Source organism: Drosophila teissieri, chromosome 2R, assembly GCF_016746235.2.
Source record: "Drosophila teissieri strain GT53w chromosome 2R, Prin_Dtei_1.1, whole genome shotgun sequence".
Taxonomy (NCBI): domain Eukaryota; kingdom Metazoa; phylum Arthropoda; class Insecta; order Diptera; family Drosophilidae; genus Drosophila; species Drosophila teissieri.
The window spans coordinates 16615892-16634548 of record NC_053030.1 but is presented as its reverse complement, the minus strand read 5'-3'; the positions used below and the strand labels follow the sequence as shown (position 1 = coordinate 16634548).

The 18657-nt window shown below is 50.3% G+C and overlaps 6 protein-coding genes across 9 annotated transcripts; 3 read left to right on the top strand and 3 right to left on the bottom strand.

Annotated features, from left to right (window-relative positions):
* Positions 1–7: 7 nt before the first annotated feature.
* On the bottom strand, positions 8–262 carry LOC122613735. The gene has a single exon (XM_043788069.1). It carries the CDS (start codon positions 260–262, stop codon positions 8–10), a length of 255 nt encoding a protein of 84 aa, XP_043644004.1.
* On the bottom strand, positions 130–834 carry LOC122613736 (cx9C motif-containing protein 4). Its single transcript, XM_043788070.1, has 3 exons — positions 546–834; positions 328–484; positions 130–271 (listed from the first exon to the last, which is right to left on the bottom strand). Exons 1-3 carry the CDS (start codon positions 607–609, stop codon positions 262–264), a joined length of 231 nt encoding a protein of 76 aa, XP_043644005.1. The 5' UTR covers positions 610–834; the 3' UTR covers positions 130–261.
* A 91-nt stretch (positions 835–925) lies between these two features.
* Positions 926–2399, top strand: LOC122613733 (dr1-associated corepressor). Its single transcript, XM_043788067.1, has 2 exons — positions 926–1086; positions 1297–2399. The coding sequence occupies exons 1-2, from the start codon at positions 1045–1047 to the stop codon at positions 2281–2283; spliced, it is 1029 nt and encodes a 342-aa protein (XP_043644002.1). The 5' UTR covers positions 926–1044; the 3' UTR covers positions 2284–2399.
* A 1520-nt stretch (positions 2400–3919) lies between these two features.
* LOC122612695 (protein stum) lies at positions 3920–15748 on the top strand. 4 transcript variants are annotated; one of them, XM_043786472.1, is made up of 10 exons: positions 3920–3953; positions 7020–8033; positions 8092–8559; positions 8616–11227; positions 11291–11843; positions 14182–14829; positions 14888–14993; positions 15054–15180; positions 15240–15434; positions 15495–15748. In XM_043786472.1, the coding sequence occupies exons 2-10, from the start codon at positions 7210–7212 to the stop codon at positions 15605–15607; spliced, it is 5646 nt and encodes a 1881-aa protein (XP_043642407.1). In that variant the 5' UTR covers positions 3920–3953; positions 7020–7209; the 3' UTR covers positions 15608–15748. The 4 variants fall into 4 exon arrangements, with proteins under 4 accessions (XP_043642407.1, XP_043642405.1, XP_043642406.1 ...); XM_043786470.1 differs by having other exon boundaries at positions 11288–11843; XM_043786471.1 differs by lacking the exon at positions 3920–3953 and having other exon boundaries at positions 6714–8033; positions 11288–11843.
* Positions 15749–16082: 334 nt separating this feature from the next.
* On the top strand, positions 16083–16995 carry LOC122612437 (eukaryotic translation initiation factor 3 subunit K). The gene is made up of 2 exons (XM_043786057.1): positions 16083–16242; positions 16310–16995. Exons 1-2 carry the CDS (start codon positions 16172–16174, stop codon positions 16905–16907), a joined length of 669 nt encoding a protein of 222 aa, XP_043641992.1. The 5' UTR covers positions 16083–16171; the 3' UTR covers positions 16908–16995.
* Positions 16986–18394, bottom strand: LOC122612436 (TATA-box-binding protein). Its single transcript, XM_043786056.1, has 2 exons — positions 17458–18394; positions 16986–17396 (listed from the first exon to the last, which is right to left on the bottom strand). The coding sequence occupies exons 1-2, from the start codon at positions 18226–18228 to the stop codon at positions 17118–17120; spliced, it is 1050 nt and encodes a 349-aa protein (XP_043641991.1). The 5' UTR covers positions 18229–18394; the 3' UTR covers positions 16986–17117.
* Positions 18395–18657: the final 263 nt, after the last annotated feature.

Genomic DNA, 18657 nt, shown 5'->3' with positions numbered 1-18657 from the left:
CCTCAGCTCAGCGCTTGTGAGGCGGCACTTTGACCTCCGGCGGCGGCAGCGGATCGGCAATAAAGCAGTCGTACAGGGGCTTGGAGAAAAAGATCAGCAGTGAGCCGGTGAGGAAGGAGATCTGGAACAGGCGTGGGTTCCGCTGAATCCACGAGCGTTTGGGAAGCACAGCGGTGCGCCTGCGCTGATTTGCCTGTTCTTGCTCCTTTTTGTCTAGCAAATCTTGAATTTCCTTCGGAGGCCTGTACTGCGGTGTGGACATTATTTGTTCCTGCCAAATAAGTTGGTAACAGTGTATATGGAATAGTAAATCTGGCTAGAACTTACGACTTGCCGGTCGGGTTCTTTTGCTTGGATGCGTCTGGTAGGTAGTTCTTCTCCAGATCGATTCCACTGCAGCAAAGCGATTCCTTATGCCACTTTAGACAGCACTGGCGCATTGCCTCCAGGACATCCAAGCACTTGTCCTCCTGGTAGTGATTCTCTGTAATCGAGTGCAAGTCAGCTTACATAACCATGGAAATGAAGTCACCGGCGGTGCTTACTGGTCAGACAGGCTTGTATGCGGCAGGCGTTGACTTTGCAGGGATCCTTGCGCGTGTCAGACATGTAATCCTGCCCTAAATTCCTACGATTTTAAATCGCTCTTCCAATATGTGAAAAATACTTGACAAGTGTGCTGCTTCTTCCTCTTGGCGGTTCTAGCCATTCACAGTGCACAAACAAGGCTGCCAGATTGCGCGACGGTCAGCTGTGCAGTGGGTCTGAAAACTTAATATATAAAAGCAAAATAAATAACTATTGCATAAATAACAACAAAAAGAATTAACATCACTTCTGATTTAGAGAAACTTTTTACTCTTTTAAAATTCAATTTTTATTACCTGCAGATTCCCTGTGAATACCCCGCCTGCTGCGAGAGCAACTGCCATTCACCCATCGACGCCGACAGTTGGGCACCAAGGAACTGTTCTTGTGTGAAAAACACACACACATTTGTTTTATTTCGCTAGGACTCTTGACGATTACTTCACAAATTGGAAAATGCCTTCGAAAAAGAAAAAATACAACGCACGCTTTCCGGCGGTAAGTGGAAACCCCCATCTGGCGGCAGGAAACCCACCGCTATTTGGCGGCCATGAACGCCGAAGATGGGTTATCAGTTTTCGTGCATGTGTACATACATATGTACATACACGCCTCGCATAATCAAAGGCTCAAAAAATAAAGTAGAAGAAGAAGCAACCCGGTGCGAGATTATAATGTTTCCAAACCAATACTATATACTCCATGCAGGGGCGCATCAAGAAGATCATGCAGAGCGACGAGGAAATCGGGAAGGTGGCCCAGGCGGTGCCCGTTATCATCTCACGCACGCTGGAGCTCTTCGTGGAATCGCTGCTGACCAAGACGCTGCGCATCACGAATGCGCGCAACGCCAAGACGCTATCGCCATCGCACATGAGGCAGTGCATCGTGTCCGAGAGGCGCTTTGACTTCCTCAAGGAGCTGGTTCGCAACATACCCGACATCAGTGTGGCCGAGGAGGCCGCCTACAACGAGGACGATGTGTTGCGCAGCTCGCCAGAGGATCAGTACCCAGATTCAGACACGCCATATGATCTTAGCCTGCCATCGACGTCAATGCGCTCGCAGGCGAACGGAACAGCTGCCTACATGCGCTCCATGAGTCTGAACAACGGAGCCGGATCAGGCGGAGGAGCCGCCACCAAGCGGCAGCTTCAGTCGCAGCACTCCACACATCCAACTCCCACCACCAGCACCACCCTGCCCGCCAAGCTGGCCCGTTCCGAGTCCACGCCGGCCTACACGCCTCGTGGCAGGCCGCCCAATCACCTCAAGAAACAGTCGGTGCAGCTCGACACTGCCATACCTGCCCCGATCTGCAACTACGAACTCAGCAAGCCCATCGTCAAGATCGACTACAGCCACGTACAGATGCAGATGCCAACGGCGAACCTGTGCACACCGGACGCCTCTGATTCTGGGTCAGGATCGGGCGCCGGATCTGGGGCTTTCAACTTCGACATAGCTGCTCCGGTGATCAATATCGATCTGACGAATATCGTGGCCGCTGGAGCAGCTGGCAGTCGTGTGCCCCCCACCTCTATTGGTTTCCCAGCGGCCACGCCGGGGGATAACAACAATGTGAACCAAATGGCTGGAAAGAGCAGCGCTCCCATCATTCCAAAGGCCACCGCGGCATCAGCGACCCCCACTGAAACCGTTTTCGAATTAGACGAAGACTATGACAATATATGATTAGGATCTATGTGAATGCGCTTTTAAATTATTGATACATTAATATGTACTCTAGGTCTAAGAAATCACAATAACAATTTTTTGCAAAATAAAGACCATGCTGGATTTTAAGCTGACGCAATGTAGACTAATTTAAATATGGACAGTAAATTGCTACATTTTAGCAGATAATTGGCATATATGTGTGCTGTATAATTAACATACGATTAACGGGGTAGAGTGCTATTAAATCAGTTTATCTCCGAGTTTGGTGTACTAAAGCAGGTTAACTATTATTTAATATGTTTGCATATATAGAGACCATAGAAAAACCGCCTCTTGGCGACCGAAAGTCATACATGCCCATCCTAGAGGCAAAGTCAGTTGATGTCGCTAGCCAAGAATAATTTGAAACTGGTGAGGAAGTTCATGGATAATGCAAGCGAGGAAGTTCGGAGCATCATGCAAATTGAATAAATAAATATGGAGAAGGAAAGTAGAAGCCTATGTCTGGTATCTCTAAGTTGTTTATAAATATTATACTTTCTTCCTAAACGTCTTAATTTCCAACTGGTAAAGCTCTCCCCACTTAAAGACTGCAATCGTTTGGAGTTTCCCACTAATACATTCATTACAATTACATTATTAGTAAAGGCCCGGTAAAGAGGTCAGAGTATCGGGACCGCAGGATCCCAGACTTTGCCCTACAAAATGTGACCTTTATTACCGTGTTTGGGTATTTATAAGCCTATACACATCATAATAATTATGACTTAATTTCGCCAGGGAGCAGCAGCGCTTAGTCATTGTGTAATCCTCGGTCACAGCCAATTACAATTGAATGCCTTTCAATCCCCTTTCGTCCAGCTGTTCTCCTCCAGCCTTTCGTTTATTCGCACACGCAATCTGCCAGCCACAATTGATATTAATTTGTGCCCGATGTGGGTCAAACCATGATGTAGTCTCTACCCCCCTCTCTCCCAAGGATACCAAATTATATGGGAAAAGGACAAAGCTGGCGAGCAGATGAGCCACATATCGCGTGGGAAAATCTTATTGCAACCGAATACAATTACCCAACCGCTCCCACTGAGCAAAGGTGCAGTTTTGAATTATATGCATTTTCATCCGTGGGCTTGCCACACCAGATTAGGGTCAGCTATACTGCCGAATTATGATGAGCCAAGCCCAGGTGGAGATCTAGATTGGTGAGCTCTCTTGGATCTAGACGAATCAAGTGATTCCCCTGAAGAACTTCGGCTGGTCTAATCGAAGCCCGCCCAAAATTGGGGGAATCAGATCTGCACACCTGCATTTGTGGACTCTACGCTCCACGCTGTCCACCTGTCTTGAGTCATGGCGAGGAAAAAGAGGTTGGAAACAATAAAAACAACTTGCGGCGCGCCGCCAGTGCCAAGTTTTCATGTCCAAGGCGTATTTATGTCAACCGGAAGTAGGTTTACTGACCCACGTATACCCGTGTGGCCACCGTATGGCCAAGCCGTGGACTTCGGCTTTCTTCGTTTCTTGGTTTCTTGGTTTCTTCACCCAAAACCCGACTGGTCAGTTGCCGTGGAGCTACACGGCGCAGGACGATGTATAAGAAGGTATTTGCCCACGGCGGATTAGTTTTTCTACGAACGGCGAGTGCAGTGCATCGGATCGATGCAAATGCGCGTTGAATTTTTTGGGTATTCAGTTTTTCATTTCAAACGCTCTAAGTTTCTTTTTTTTTAAATAAAAACTCTACAAGTAACTGTATTAAAAGTTAAATTAAACAACTTAGAAGTGTGTCTAAAATCGGAAAGAAATCGTAAATCGGATATATCGCAAACATTTCGCACTTCGTTCAAACGCCGTTGTGTAGTGAAAAAGCCCAAAACAATTAACTCGTAGATGTCTTTAGGAATTCCCCGACTTGTGACTCCGTGTGACTCCACTTTTTGCTGGACTTGTGGTGCGAGTTGGACCCCCAAAGGGGGCGGTGTTTGGGGGGCTAACACGACATTAGCCAAGGATTTCTCCGGCACTGCCACTTAAAAGTCCCCCTCTTCTGGTTTCGAGGGCTCTGGTGGTTTGGTTTTGGTTTGGGTGGTCTGTGTTTGCACACATACCTGTCTTTAGGCGTTATTGCTGCCATTGCCGTTGTTGTCTTGATGTTGCAAGTTGCAACAGTGCCCGGATGGCCAAGGAGTACGTAGCTGCGGGCCAAGTGTTGTTGACTCCTAGCCGCCGCACAAGGCAACGCGGAATTTGTTGCGGTTTTGACCCTATTCCAAAGCCAAGGAAAGTGCAGTGTACTCGGCGAGGGTCTTTCACTCAGTCGAGTGCAGGAAAAGCGTCCTTTTGCCGAAGCCTTTTGCAATATTTATAGCGAGAGACACCTTTCACGGAGTGATTAAGTGATCCTAATTTTTGGGCGTCGCATAACTTGTGTGTTTTAGAACATTCTTTAAAAACCTTTCATTTCACAAAGCGGGTGAAAAGCATAAACAGCATATAAAGGTGATTTAAATTTCAATTAATTTCAATCAATTGGCGTAGTGTGAACTATAAAAGAAAGTTGTTATTAATACCTATCATTACGTTCAATCAGTTAAATGTCTTGTAGCGGCATTAAAGTGAAATGAGCGAAAGTGCTTCATTGCAAAATACATGCGTGCATTCAATAGATACGAGTATACATAAGTGGCATTCAAGTTGTGAGGCATCCCGAAAAGTATGAGCAACTAGCGGGCTGGGCTCCTCCGTGGCAGGCGCTCCGGTGTGGAAATACAAAAGTGTTCGAACATCGCGTGCCACAGACATACCAACAGGTGTCACAGCCTGCAGAGGGGGAAAGGGGGAAGGCAATCAAAAGTTGTCTAAGAGGCAGAAAGAGCTGAAAGAAAGAAGCACACGCCGCACAGATGAACACAACACAACATGCAAACGGCTAATGCAGCCGCTTTGCGAAGCGGCGAAATGCGGAAAACTCGCAGAAAACTCTCGGAAAAGTCGCGGCGAATTGGCGCCCCCGGTCGCTTTTCTTTTCGGCTTTTCAGTTCTCGCCCAGTCTCGATATCTCAGCGGGTCTGCGTGTGCAAACTGTTGTGGCACCAAGTGTGTGTGTGTGTGTGTGTGTGTGTGTGTGAGTGAGTGTGTGTGGCGGTGGGGCATTGTGTGCTGTTTTGGATTTGAAGTGTAGGCAATATTTCTCTAGAAGACCTCCTTTTTGCTCACTTACCGCTGGTCGGCCATCAGTTTAAGTTAGGCAGCGGCCACGTTTCGTCGCGTTTCCATTAGTTGTTGCGGCTTGTCGGCAAATACAATCTATTTCGGAATTAGACTAAACTTTAAACCCAAATGTAAATTATATAATGCGCTCCAGAGCCAAAATAAACGCGTCAGTGTGGACGTGGCAGGTATTCACAGACGTTATTCAAGTGTGACCGAGCGTTAATGAGATGCATGAAAACTGCGTGTAACGCGACAAGCGGTTAAAAAACCAATTCGCAAATAGGAAGCTAAGGCCGCCTGGGAGCCGGCCAACTCCCCCAAAAACGCGTCATGGCCACAACAAGAAGAAAAAAGAAAGAAAGAAAAAACGTGCCGGCCAAGTCACTTCCTTTGGCCCAAAGTGTGTCACCGAAATTCGAGGCGGCGGGCCATAAAATGTAGGTTAAATATTAGGCAGAGGAAAATCAATGCGAACAAAGGCCATTCATTCACACCTTTTGGTCCGCCACCACCTCCAAAACCTCCATGGGCTACGTCATTTCGCTGAAATATCTGCGTACCCAGCTGCACAGCTCCAATTAAACCATCGCTTACATCTGGTGATAGCAAAGTCTCAGGCCGCTGGCTTCCACATCTGCCAGGTCGTTCGACTTCAAGTGCAGTCACTAATGCGGCAATTTGCAACATGCAACCCCGGTGCAGCCAGCCAAGCCCAAGCCATCCGCCCGAAAGCAAATCCCATCCCATTCCATCCCATCCACCTCAGCCATTTAAGGCCTCCTCATCAAGTTATGCTCTCGTTAGCGCCAAGACAAGCGTTTGGTTGTTTGGACTCCGATTCCGATTCGGATTCGCAGCTATATAGCAGGTGCATGGCGTACCATAACGATTCCGATTCCAAATCGTTTGGTTTGGGGCGGGTTTATCAGCGCCTCACACGCAGCTATTTATAGTTGCATATATGGGAGTGAGTATATGTATATGGGAGTGAAATGGCATTAGAAAATAAAGCCGTGCAATAATAATTACTCTACTATTTTTGCCACAACCAGTGATGGAAGCGGAGGTGATTGGGCAGTTGTACCTAATTACATTTTTTTTAATAAAACTTTCGGATGAGTTTTAATTACTTTATTCCATCTATTTGACTTTCCATGAAAATGGGAGATTAAAAAATAATCACTTTATATAAAGATTATATGGGTAATCTTGAAAATCTGCATAGGTAAACAGAGCCAGTACCTTTTCCATCACTGCGAATTGGCAATGAAACCGGTAGTCAGTCCTTCAGTCTCGTTCTCCGGTTTTTGGTCTTCGGTCTCCGGCTTTGGGACTGCTTTCTCCGAGCTCCAAGCTCCGTGCTCCCTACTCCTCGTTCCGTTCCTCGTTCTCCGGCGGTGAAGGCGTCGCGTGTACGTCTCTCTGACATTGCAAGGGCCGGAAGGTCTCGCTGGTCGACTGTCTGTGGAATCGAAAGATGTGTGCACATGGGTGTTGTGAGTGATTTTTAAATACATTCTGTTGCTTCGAATAAACAGCTCCTGGCGTCATTGGTTTTGTGGCACTTAAACTGAGCCGAAGGACGAACGCGAAGTGTCCTGCGTGGAAATCGCATTCCACCTGCTGCAACAACGACTGAATTTCGGAAAAGAGCGCAACAACAATGGATAGGAGGAAATCATAGTGAATGCATGAGGGCCGGAGATCGGTTAGCACCCATGTCAAGCCATGCAGCAGACCCTCTCGTACTCATCATCATCGCCATCCCCATCCCCGATGCCCATGCCATCCGCATCAGCCGCACAGTCGCCACCGCCACCGATCCCGAATCCGAATGCGACACCGAATCTGAACCTAGGTCCAAATACGAACCCAATACCACGACCCAGATCCACAGGTGGCGAGTCCCGGTACTCGGTACCGGCCATCATCCCGGTTGATTATAGCTATCGCACCCACACCACCCGCTCCATTCTCTCCGCCCAATCGATGGCACCCTCCACGTTCGCCTCCAATCAGAGCTTTGTGCGCCAGCCCTCGGAGTCGGATGCTCAGCCGTACAGTAGCCTCTTTGGGGATCCGGTTCCACCGCCCCTCCAGCCGGATGATTACTTCGGAACAGCAGCCTTTGAGACGTTACGCAATGGGTCTGTGGAACTGCCCAGCTCCGAGGAGGATGCTCTGGTGGCCGCCATGGCGCTGAACGCACTGCTTCCGGCGGCCAGGGAGCGCATCTTCCCGAGTGTGCCGTACACAAGGACGCCGCGAGGATCCCTGCTTCCGTACCTCCAGCCACCCGACATCCAGATCCTGCCCAACTCGAGCGGTGGCTCCAGTTCAGAGCAACTGGGCTCACCAAACTATCGGCTCCTGGCTCCCGATGACATTCTGAACAAGCCGGACGTGTACGATCTGGAGAACGAGGTCGAGGAGTACACCATTGTCGGTCAGAGGATGTCATTCGATGATGAGGAAGATGAGCCGGCAAGGACTCCTAGCCAAGCGCCCGCCAAGTTGAGTGTGTCCAGCATCACGACGGACGATCACAGGGGGTGGGTATTCCATTACCCTAATCTCTAATCCAAACTAATCCTTCGTAATCCCTTTTAGATTACTCAGTGACACCTATTCGGGTAGGGACTGGTTCCGTCCGGCGCCACAGCACTTTCCAGAGTTCACACGTATCCCTCGATTGCGGCCCAGCTCCAAGATGATTATGTCCATGAAGCAGGATGAAGGACCTCTCTCCCCGCTGGCCACCATGATTCAGGACATGAACAGCTCGAGCAGCGGCGGAGAGGAGCGAGTGGCGCCCAACGAAAGTAGGCCAGTCAGCAGGGACGTTGTACTCTCACCGAAGCAATATCTGGAAGAACAGTTGGGTCTGGAGAGAGGTAGTCAAAGGCAGTCGCTGGAGGACTATAGAATGCCACCTCCACCGGCAGACCCGCCTCCTTTCCACAGGACTGACCTGTCGGAGCAGGATGACAACCGGAGTGTGGAGCCTGAACATAGCTTAAAGCGGGAAATGTCACCAGTCATCATCAGGGATTCCATAGCTATGGGCGGAGATTATAGGTGAGCTTATCCCAATGAAGATTATAGAAATATTTAAGAATTTCCATTCCCTCTAGAGTGGAACAACCTCGTCCACACAAGAAGACTGCTTTCACCATTCTTTCCACGGGACAGGCGGCTCCTTCTGCTCCTCGGCCTCCACAACAAGCTCCCACCAGAGGGAGGCACGCCTCCATCCAGTCGACATCGACGACTACCTCATCGCCGGCCGGCAGGCCACAGATCAGTCCTCGCCGGAGATCGATCTTTGGCTCAGAGCCACGACTGCCAGAGCTGCCCTCCTCGCTGGGTTACAGCAGTCACCTCGTCCACCAGACCACGGATGACTCGCCACGACCTTCGGTGCAGTTCAATATGAGTGGACGCCATAGTCGCAGCAAACTGGCCATTCCGCAGAAGGGCATTCTGCAGCAGCGGGACTCGCTGACCTCCTCCATCGACACCTTCACGCCACGAGCCCAAATAAGAAGGGGATCCATCGGCAGGGATACCATCCGCAGCTTGCCCTATGGCCAAAAGATCAAGAGCATGGAAACGCTGCCCATGATAACCGATCCGCATCGCAGCGCCATTCCCCGCCTGCACTACGCATCCACCATGGATCTGAGCAGGCCGGAGACCGCTGTCTTTCCGCCCGGCGCACTGCCGCGACCACTGAAGCCAAATCTGAATCCCACGCGAAGGCAACGTGGTCTGCTGAAGATCATTAACAAGGAGGAGTCGCTCGCCCGCAGCCCGCCGCGTTCCAACTGGTGCAGTTTGGATGACCTGAGCCGGCCCTCCTTTGATGGGACTCCCAACCAGGCAAGACGTCGCTCCAGCTCCACTTCACCGGAGCGTCGCAGCTCCACGCAAACGGTCTCGGATCGCAGGAGTTCCAACCTGAGCAGCGTTACCGCCACCACCTCGGATTTCAGTTTCCGCCGACCCACGCTCTCCACACTGCCAGCAGCTCACACACTGTCCCGGATGCGCCGGAAATCTGTACAGGCTCTTAGTCCGAACCGGATACCCAACAGGATTCCAAGCTTTGGACAGCGGAGGCAGTCTATCTATCAGAGGGATCAGGAACCCAAGCCGCTAAGCAGGCACGGCAAGATCGCCAAGCCAAGCACACTGTCGCCCATCATTGGAACTCCCAATAAGGACAGCAGTTCGGCACAGAGTCCCACGCACAGATCCTCGCTGATGGGCGATGCGGCGGATACCCCATCCGAGGTCTCCACGCGGCGGGACTCGGTGTCCCGCATACCCGTTCGCAAAAGTCCAGACTCACGCTCCAGTTCGCCACCCAAGGACTTCGGAATCACTGCCTCTGGACGAAGCTCGCGGGCGAGCATAACGCGGTCTCCTACCAGAACCATGAATGCCGGCAGTCGATCTCCTTCCAGATCCATGCATCCCAGCAGAACGTCCTCGAGAGAGAGTGGAAGACCTGGGGACTCGAGGTCCGCATCCAGGGGACCACCTTCCAGGCCTGGTTCCCGATTGGATCAGATTAGTTCCCGTATGGATCGGTCCAACTCTCGCCTGGAGAGATCCAGCTCACGCGCCGAAAGATCTGGTTCTCGTGCGGAGAGGTCCAGTTCTCGTGCAGAGAGGTCCAGTTCCCGCTTGGATGTGTCCAACTCTCGGGGAAACTCACGTGCGAACTCGCGACTGAGCATCAACTCCTCGTCGCTGCGGTCGTCCAGCATTTCACCCGCTACCATGGCCAGGAACAGGAGTATGCGTGCCACAACACCCAGTCGCCGGAAGTCCATCTCCCTGAGTCCAGCCAGTGCTATGATGGGTCGCCGGAAATCAATCAGTCCCGATGCCTTTGGCCAAAGCAGAAGAGTTTCTAGTCGGGGTAAGCCCGAGCCACCAGAGATTCTATCGCGACGGAACTCCCGCTCCCGTATTCCCACCAGATCGACTAAAGTTGCGTCCAAGTCCCCGCCGTCCTCGTCCAAGAAGAGATCGAAATCGCCGGAGAAGACCAAAGTCATGGGCACTACGCCCAAGAGCAGCAAAGTTGGAAAAGGGGCAACCAGCAGAGGAAGCCCCAAAGCGAAGCCCAAGATCCCTGCAAGTGCCAAACCAAAGACCAAGACGGAATCCTCGATAAAACCACCAGCGAAGAATGCAAGCAAAACTCCCGTAGGTGGTAGACCAACCACAAATGCAAAAAAAACAGTCACCAAGGGGACTTCCACCAAGGATGCAAAAGTGGAGAAGGGAAAGGAGACTGGGAAGACTGTGGCTGCCAAAAACAATGGCAAAGAAACCGAGTCTTCCGTGAAGTCCAGCAAATCCCAAGTCACAAAAACTAAACCACCTGGCGGAACAACAACGGAGCCCAAAAAGCCAGTCACCACAAAAACCCATGGAATCACGTTAGACAAAGGAGCAAATGGATCCGACCCCGCAGGAGGAATTCCCCCTTTGGCTGCCCAGGTGGGCAATGCAGTTCTGCAGGCGGTGGAAGCGGTTCCCGCGGTGACCAGTGAGGTCACAGTACCCTCAACGCCAGGAGGCAAAGGAGCTGGGGGCGCCAACATGTCGAAACTGGTGCGAATGAGTTCCAGGATGAGCCTGCTAAGCAACAAGAGCACCAAGATGCGATCGGACTCTCCTCAAAACCGAAAGGTGGCCACCGTTCAGGAACATGCAACAGAAAAAGATGGTGGGTTTTGGCAATTACTTCCAAGGATCAAAATGACTAACAGGCATCTTTACTTTTCAGAAGCAGTAGGAGCCAGCTCGCAACCCATGTCCAATGATGCCGCTGCTATTCTGGAAAAGTCGCAGAAAACTCTGGAGAATATACAGAAAACCGTCACCGAGGCCACCGATGAAATCCATAAGACCATCACCGAAAATCTCACCGATCTGAAAAGTCTGGAGAATGACCTGGCCGCCGATCCCTCGCCAACGCCCAGTTCGGGTACCACGATGGCCAGACCTGGTGAATCCGCCTCCCGAACGGGCACAGCCGACGGCAGCATTGCTCCTCAGAGTTCGGGGGAGCTGCCCAAGTCACCATTTCCACCCACCCAACCCATCGAAGCCTCCGTCTCGGTTGTGCATCCCAATGAAAGCGCCGCCGAGCGAATAGCCAGCGTGCCCGAGGTGGAGTGCGAGAGCTCTGATCTTCCAGCGGCGCTGGACGCTTCCGAATCTGAGCTGGGTGGTAATGTAATGCCCACGTCCGAGAGCGGAGCCGACTTCAAAGTGGACGCCAAGCGGCGATCGCCGGACGGACAGGGAGGATCCACAGCGGGAAGCGGAGGTCTGGCAAAGTGAGTAACCATTAGATTCTGACTTTATTAGTTATGATATCGCACTTTATGGCCCCCCTTAATTAAAACCCATTAGATACTTTCTCAAGATAGTTATAAGTGAAAACTGATGAATACTGATGTATTGAACATCAGATATCGTATGAATATTGTATCACTCATACTATGAGCATGTGTCCCCTAAAAGCTTTAAACTTCCAATGTCCAGCAACGACCTTTAAGATCCCTTTTTATTAGCAATACTTTGTATACCTTTGTGGAACCCTTGAGATTGTGTATCGCTCCATCTTTGTCACCAACGAACCCGCACAACAAACCAAAATTACTAAATTCCCCATGTTCGCTTGACCATTATGAATATTCATCAGTCAAAGCGCCATCGAATCTGAGCGTTTCTAGTCAGCTAGAACTTGAATGTTTCGCCTCGAATGTTGGCTGACTAGCTGACTAGCTACTACCAACATTTTGCCTCGGCCCTAGGGTCACCACATAAAGCACCAGCCAAGGCTTACAGCGCCTGGCCAGCCAATTTACATACAGGAAGCCCCGGAGGGGAGGGGTTCGGGCCAACAACTATGATACATAAAACTTTACAGTGCCCGCCGTGGTGGGCAGGAGTACTAGGTTCCGTGCCCTAGACGCTGGCACAGGTCCGTCAAGCCACTCATAAGTGCGTCAATAAATCTCAAAGGGGGGAAGCCGGCGGCGGTGGAGTGGGTTGGCCAAGACCCTTGCCCCAGGCACCCAAACCCCGCCGAAGGGGACCGCCTTTAAGGAAATCCGTTCGTCGGCAGGTCGCGAAGTCCTCCCAATCGCCGTCGCAGTCGGCGAAGGTAACGATGTCCTTCACTGCATTGTTTTCCAGCCATGCGAGACCCACACAAGAAAGCCCCGTGGCCGACCACCACTTACAGTGGGGATTTCCCCGGATCGAAGCCAAATGCCACGTTGGACGATGGTCCACTCGTGGCCAAGCACCACTGTACGGTATAGCGTGCGCGGAAAACAGGAGAAAAGTATTTTCGCAACACGGCTTAAGTTTCTTGCCGCAATAACAAATCAGTTCGGGCCGGACAATCGCGACAACCGCAGCACTCACTCGCCTGGGAAATTCCCGTGCGGAAAGTTGGAAAAGTCCTCGCCAGTCGATGATTTCGCCAGCAATTAATACGAAATAACCATTCAGATACCATACGCGATATCGAAATGCTGAACGGTACGCCGAATAACGCGGTCATATACACGGTGGATCTGGCCCAGGATCCGTTCATCGATGGCGACAAGTACTTCTTTAGGTAATTAGCCACGACGAGATCCAATTAGAACTTATCGCTGGTAGTCATCTGCCAGGCGGGTAAATAAACGCACTGACCTTCTGGCGGCATTTGGGCCACACAACTGCGACCAAGAATGTGCGGAAAACTTACTCCATTCATTTCGACTGTCTCGCAGTTTTGTTTGAATTCCGACCGGAGCGGGTCAAATAAATTGCCGACCTCCAAATTGCGTTTGGTCGTTGGCTCGTGCACAACGGAATTACAGGCGTTCTTGTTCAGGAATATATACAATATATACATACATATATTATATACACGTGAACACTTTCTTGAGGACCCGGACATGAACCCATATAGAAATTGTGTAAGCGTCCGCCAAGCAAAACTCTCGTGACACATTTTTTGCTGGTGCTGGCATACTGAAAATCGACCCCAAAAACGAAACTTCATTATGCCCAGATGAAAGTTCAAAAGCCACAGATTTAGCATTACACGCTACTAACTGCTGCAACTGCATTATTCATAACTTTGAGATACTCGATAAACCCCACGTGCGCCATCCGTAGGCCCACGCTAATGGTAATCCACTTCCGAAGGTGATTATATTTCACGCCAGCGAAGTGCGGAAGTGATTCAGGACTATCCCACAAACTTGAACTTTCCAATCATACAGCACTTCCGCCGCCTGGCACTTGGCCAATAGCCGAAGCCATAAAAGCTTATATCCGCTCGCCTGATGGCCAAGGACAATGGGTGGGCAAATTACTTTACACCAACTCATAATCGGACTGGGCGTTACGTCTTTCAATTTAAAGAAATTGAGGAACTCTTAAATGTGTTTAGTGTTTTAAAGACATAAAGCTTTATCAACAGTTCAAATTTAAAGTCCTTTTAGAAACTAAGATTCAATTACTTTACTCAAGAAACCAGCTTGTTGTAGAAGTAAACCACTTTATTTTAATGTAACCTCAAACACAAAGATATTCTTGCATTCCTTAAGATATTTTCATATTTCATTAATACTGTAACTTAACTATGTTACCGCTTTCCCTTTCATCCAGGAGCAGCAGCCAGGAGTTCCTTGAGAACAAGGATAATGCCAAAAGGGGTGGCCTGTGCGGATGCTGCTCCAAGCTGTTCATGCCCTGCCGTCGATCCCGCTGCTCCCGTTGCTGCCGGCGCCGCGAGCGTAACGAATCCGCCGAGGATCAGCCCGTCCTGTGGAGCGGCAACAGCAGTGCCACCACGGTCACCAATGTCCAAGTGATTGACGAGACCAAGCCGAAGCGCAAGAAGGTATCGGATTGGCTTAAGTCCAGCTGCTGCCGCAGCTGTCGCAAGAAACCCGCCACCGAGGAGGAGCACGAAGCAGTTGAGGAGGCAGTGTCCAAGCGGACGAAGCAGGAGGCCAACATGAGCACGGGACCAAGGACACGAGGCAAATGCGGCCTCTGTCTGAGCAAGGTGTTCTGCTGTCGCTCGGTGAACAGGGTGGATCCCACCACGGGCGACGAGACGGAGATGAAGCAGTGCTGCTTTTGCATACCATGTCGTCGGGGCAGTCGACCCAACAAAAAGGGCAGCACCGTGTCCTGGCGGGATCAGGACCCCGAGCTGGGCATCAAGCCCACCGAGTCCTCGGTGCTGGAGGGCGCTTCGGAGGCAGCCATGTCAGCGGCCACAGACGCAGGGAATGGCCAAGTTAAGGAGTCAGTCTAGTCTGGGGACCACTTAATAGTGTAATTGTACTAATTCGACTACTTGCAGGGGATGCTGCAAGCGATTTTGGCTGATGTTGCTGTGCTGCCGCAAAAGGAAGCGCCGCGAGTCCAACGCTCGGAGGCAGAGCATCCGGGCGCCGCCACCCAGTGAGGCAAGTACACCTTTAGTCGTGTAATCAAACGAGATTTGATCTTCCTTTTGTTCAAAACAGGACACGCGAAAGAAGCTGCACGTGGACCTGGTGGAGTACTCATCCAAGATGAAGGGAGCTATACCCGTACTGCCGCTGTATCTGGCCTGGTTCTGTGCCTTCTGCAATGTGGTTTTCCCAGGTCTAGGTGGGTTTATGATAACACATAATCCTTATATGCTTATACTCTATGATTCCGTTAACCAGGAACCCTTCTCTCCGGACTCTTTTGCCTGTGCGTGGGCATTCCGCGTTTCTCGCAGTTCGACAGTGCTCGCGCAAGGATCGGATCCTTCATCATCAACATTATCGTGGCCGTGTCGCAGTTCTTCTGCGTGCTCTTCTGCTTCGTGGGATGGGGCTGGTCCATTTGGTGGGGCACCATAATGCTAAGATGTGCAAGTAAGCAACCATTACCTTTTTGAATTGCAACCACTCACTACGTTTATGTACCACTTGCAGAGAAACTGAGCAAGATCAAAAAGGTGGAGCGTTTGGAGCTGGAGGAGGAGCAACGTCAAGCTCAGCTGGCGGAGGCTGGTAAAAACGGCGTCGCCGAGGCGGACAAGACATAGTCCTTCCAACCCGGATACAACTAAGTTGCTTTTTATACCATTGTGTACATACTTTTGTACAAAACATGTAGATTACGCAAAACACATGCACTTCCACGTGAACTTCCAGGTTAAGCAAAATGGAACAGAACTTCCCTTGGACATGAGATACATAATTGTATATGTATTAAAATCATTAAACTTCCACTCAAACGAGCGTTTCATTTATCAGGCTTAGTTTAACGAGAAATATATGAAAAATTTTAACAAATTTGAATTAACAATGTTGCCAATCAAAACTTTTAGCACCATTAAAACTAAAGTAAAGTTAATATCCACAAAATGTAAACTACTTCAAAACTTTAAAATAAACTAGTTTTTAAATTTAAATAGTTTATACGGTTTACGGTATTTATGAAATGGAATACTGGAATCCCCCTAGCTGATTCCCACACAGTGTGACCGTATTCCGTTTGTTTGCATCGGCAAATGCGTGTTTCGCAGTGCGGTCACACCGAGTCGTTCTTTATTAAAATAAAAAACACGACGTCAACTTGCGAATTTCACACAAATTAGCTGTACAAAATGTCGCACCTCGTGAAAATGGAAAACGGACAGAGCCAGACCATCCAGGAGATGCTGGGCTGCATCGAGCGGTAAGAACTGGACAAATACACCCCGTCAGAGTTCGCAGCAGGAACATAACCTCGCTTTTTTCCGCAGCTACAATCCGGATCATCTGAAAACACTGGAGGCCTATGTGCAGGATCAGGCTAAGAACAACACCTACGACCTGGAGGCCAACCTGGCCGTGCTGAAGCTGTACCAATTCAACCCGCACATGCTGAACTTCGATATCACCTACACCATTCTGCTGAAGTCGCTGACCAGCCTGCCGCACACGGATTTCGTGATGGCCAAGTGCCTGCTGTTGCCCCAGCAGATGAAGGACGAGAATGTGCAGACAATCATCGATCTCGCCGACATCCTGGAGCGTGCGGACTTCACCCTCTTCTGGCAGCGGGCCGAGGTGAACCGCAGCATGTTCCGCCACATCGCCGGCTTCCACGATTCCATTCGCAAGTTCGTCTCTCATGTGGTGGGCACCACATTCCAGACCATTCGCAAGGACCTGCTGAAGGAGCTGCTCGGCGGCATCGAGGACTCGACGCTGGAGAGCTGGATCAAGCGCAACGGCTGGAAGCACCAGGGCCAGGGACTCGTCGTCGTTGCCATGCAGGACGACAAGATCAAGACGAAGAACATTACGGAGAAGATTGAGTTCGACAATGTTGGCGGCCTGATGGCCCAGTGCCTGTAGGAACCTCATCCGCGTTCATAGTCCTTGTCTAAATTTCTACGAATAAGTAATTAACGGAACAAAATAAAAGCCTGTCCGTACAGCTAAATTATTTTGTGGTTTATTCTCGATCGGAGCTGCTCGCCAGGCTGCTCCCGCTCATATGATCAGACTTCCAGAACTACCGACCTTAAAACATACACGTACAGAACTAATAAAGCGCTATCCTATTTATGACTGCTTCTTGAACTTCTTTAGAATGGGGAATATCTTGTCGAAGGCGTCGTAGATCTCCTGCCGCACCTTGGCGCCCGTGAGTACCACCTTCCCGGACACGAAGATGAGGAGCACGATACGGGGCCGCACCATACGATAGATCAAGCCGGGAAATAGCTCCGGTTCGTAGCTGCTGAAGTTGCAATGGGTCAGCACCAGGCCTTCCAAGCGAATGGGGAACTTGACATCGCAGGAGCCGACCATGTTTTGAATCTTAAAGTCAAGGAACTTTGCCTGCGTGGGTGAAAGCGTTAGATATTTGTTTGCAAGGAACAGAAGTAAGGCGCTGTCTTACAGGGAAACCGAGCTTTTGGATGATGCGCGCATACTTCCTCGCTGCCAGTCTGGAGTCGTCCTCACTCTTTGCTCCGGTGCACACCATCTTGCCGGAGCTGAAGATCAGGGCGGTGGTCCGGGGCTCTCGGATTCGCATAATCACAGCCGCAAATCGTTTAGGATTGTACTCGGCGTTTCTCGCATGCAATGCGATTTTCTTGAGGTCCAGTTTGCAGCACAGATTAACCGTGGAAACGATGTTCTGAAGTTGTGGCACAATACCGGGATCAGCAGAACCTGGTGTGGCTGGTGTCATCGGCGTCGAAGGGCCCATCGTCTGGTGGATGTTGCTCAGGGCATCGCCGGCACCTCCGGCTCCCGAACCGCCCACACTCCGCTCACTCATGGGCATCATGTGGGCCATCATGCTCTGCGGCGTCTGCGGCTGCATCATAGACTGCGGTGTGCTACCACCGCCGCCGGGCGCCTGACTCTGTAGCTGCTGCTGCTGATAGGAGGCCGATGGCTGGTAGCTCTGCATCTGTTTGTGGGCCAGTGGGAGAGATGGTTCGTGGCCAAAGAGACCGGATCCCGCACTGGCGTCCGACTGCTGTTGTTGTTGCTGGTGCTGCACGGAGCTGGAGCCGGGGGCCGGCATCAACGAATCCGGCTGCGGAACAGCCGGAGGATGGTACACAGGATTGGCCACTATCTGCTGGTCCGCTTCCATCTGGTGGAGCGGCGTTCCGATGCTCGGAATCGAGAAGTTGGGGCTGAGCATTTGATCCATCTTGTAGATGGTTTAGTGTGGACTCCGTTGATATTTGAGAGACTCAATTCAAAACGGCTGATCGGGCTAAACTTTCGGTTTAAATTGTAATGCCCACGGAGCGGGAAAATAATATAATAATAATAATGTAATGCAGCCGCGTTCGTCGTTGTACCTGTGGCTCTTTTTGTGCGAATGGCAAAGTCAGCGCTGCTTTTTGCCGCTACTATCGATAGCTGGCTGAAAGCTACGTTTTTCGTAACGTTTCGTTTAAAATTTCAAAGTTTCTTTGGAAACATGAATAAAAATAGTTATACTAATATATAAATATATTATAATTATAAAAAATAATATTTGCCCAGATTTTTAATTTAAGTTGCAGCCCAATGCGAATACGTTTCAGATCTTTCTCACCACGTAATAATCACTCTCTTACGTGCCTTACCCATC

Excerpts from the sequence above, each read along its gene's own strand:
- LOC122613735 (XM_043788069.1), bottom strand. The coding sequence starts at position 262 with ATGTCCACACCGCAGTACAGGCCTCCGAAGGAAATTCAAGATTTGCTA.
- LOC122613736 (XM_043788070.1), bottom strand. The coding sequence starts at position 609 with ATGTCTGACACGCGCAAGGATCCCTGCAAAGTCAACGCCTGCCGCATA. Across the intron at positions 485-545 it reads CATACAAGCCTGTCTGACCA|AGAATCACTACCAGGAGGAC; the intron begins GTAAGCACCGCC and ends ACTCGATTACAG.
- LOC122613733 (XM_043788067.1), top strand. The coding sequence starts at position 1,045 with ATGCCTTCGAAAAAGAAAAAATACAACGCACGCTTTCCGGCG. Across the intron at positions 1,087-1,296 it reads ACAACGCACGCTTTCCGGCG|GGGCGCATCAAGAAGATCAT; the intron begins GTAAGTGGAAAC and ends TACTCCATGCAG.
- LOC122612695 (XM_043786470.1), top strand. The coding sequence starts at position 7,210 with ATGCAGCAGACCCTCTCGTACTCATCATCATCGCCATCCCCATCCCCG. Across the intron at positions 11,228-11,287 it reads ACATGCAACAGAAAAAGATG|AAGCAGTAGGAGCCAGCTCG; the intron begins GTGGGTTTTGGC and ends TTTACTTTTCAG. Across the intron at positions 14,830-14,887 it reads GGGAATGGCCAAGTTAAGGA|GGGATGCTGCAAGCGATTTT; the intron begins GTCAGTCTAGTC and ends GACTACTTGCAG.
- LOC122612437 (XM_043786057.1), top strand. The coding sequence starts at position 16,172 with ATGTCGCACCTCGTGAAAATGGAAAACGGACAGAGCCAGACCATCCAG. Across the intron at positions 16,243-16,309 it reads ATGCTGGGCTGCATCGAGCG|CTACAATCCGGATCATCTGA; the intron begins GTAAGAACTGGA and ends TTTTTTCCGCAG.
- LOC122612436 (XM_043786056.1), bottom strand. The coding sequence starts at position 18,228 with ATGGATCAAATGCTCAGCCCCAACTTCTCGATTCCGAGCATCGGAACG. Across the intron at positions 17,397-17,457 it reads TCCAAAAGCTCGGTTTCCCT|GCAAAGTTCCTTGACTTTAA; the intron begins GTAAGACAGCGC and ends TCACCCACGCAG.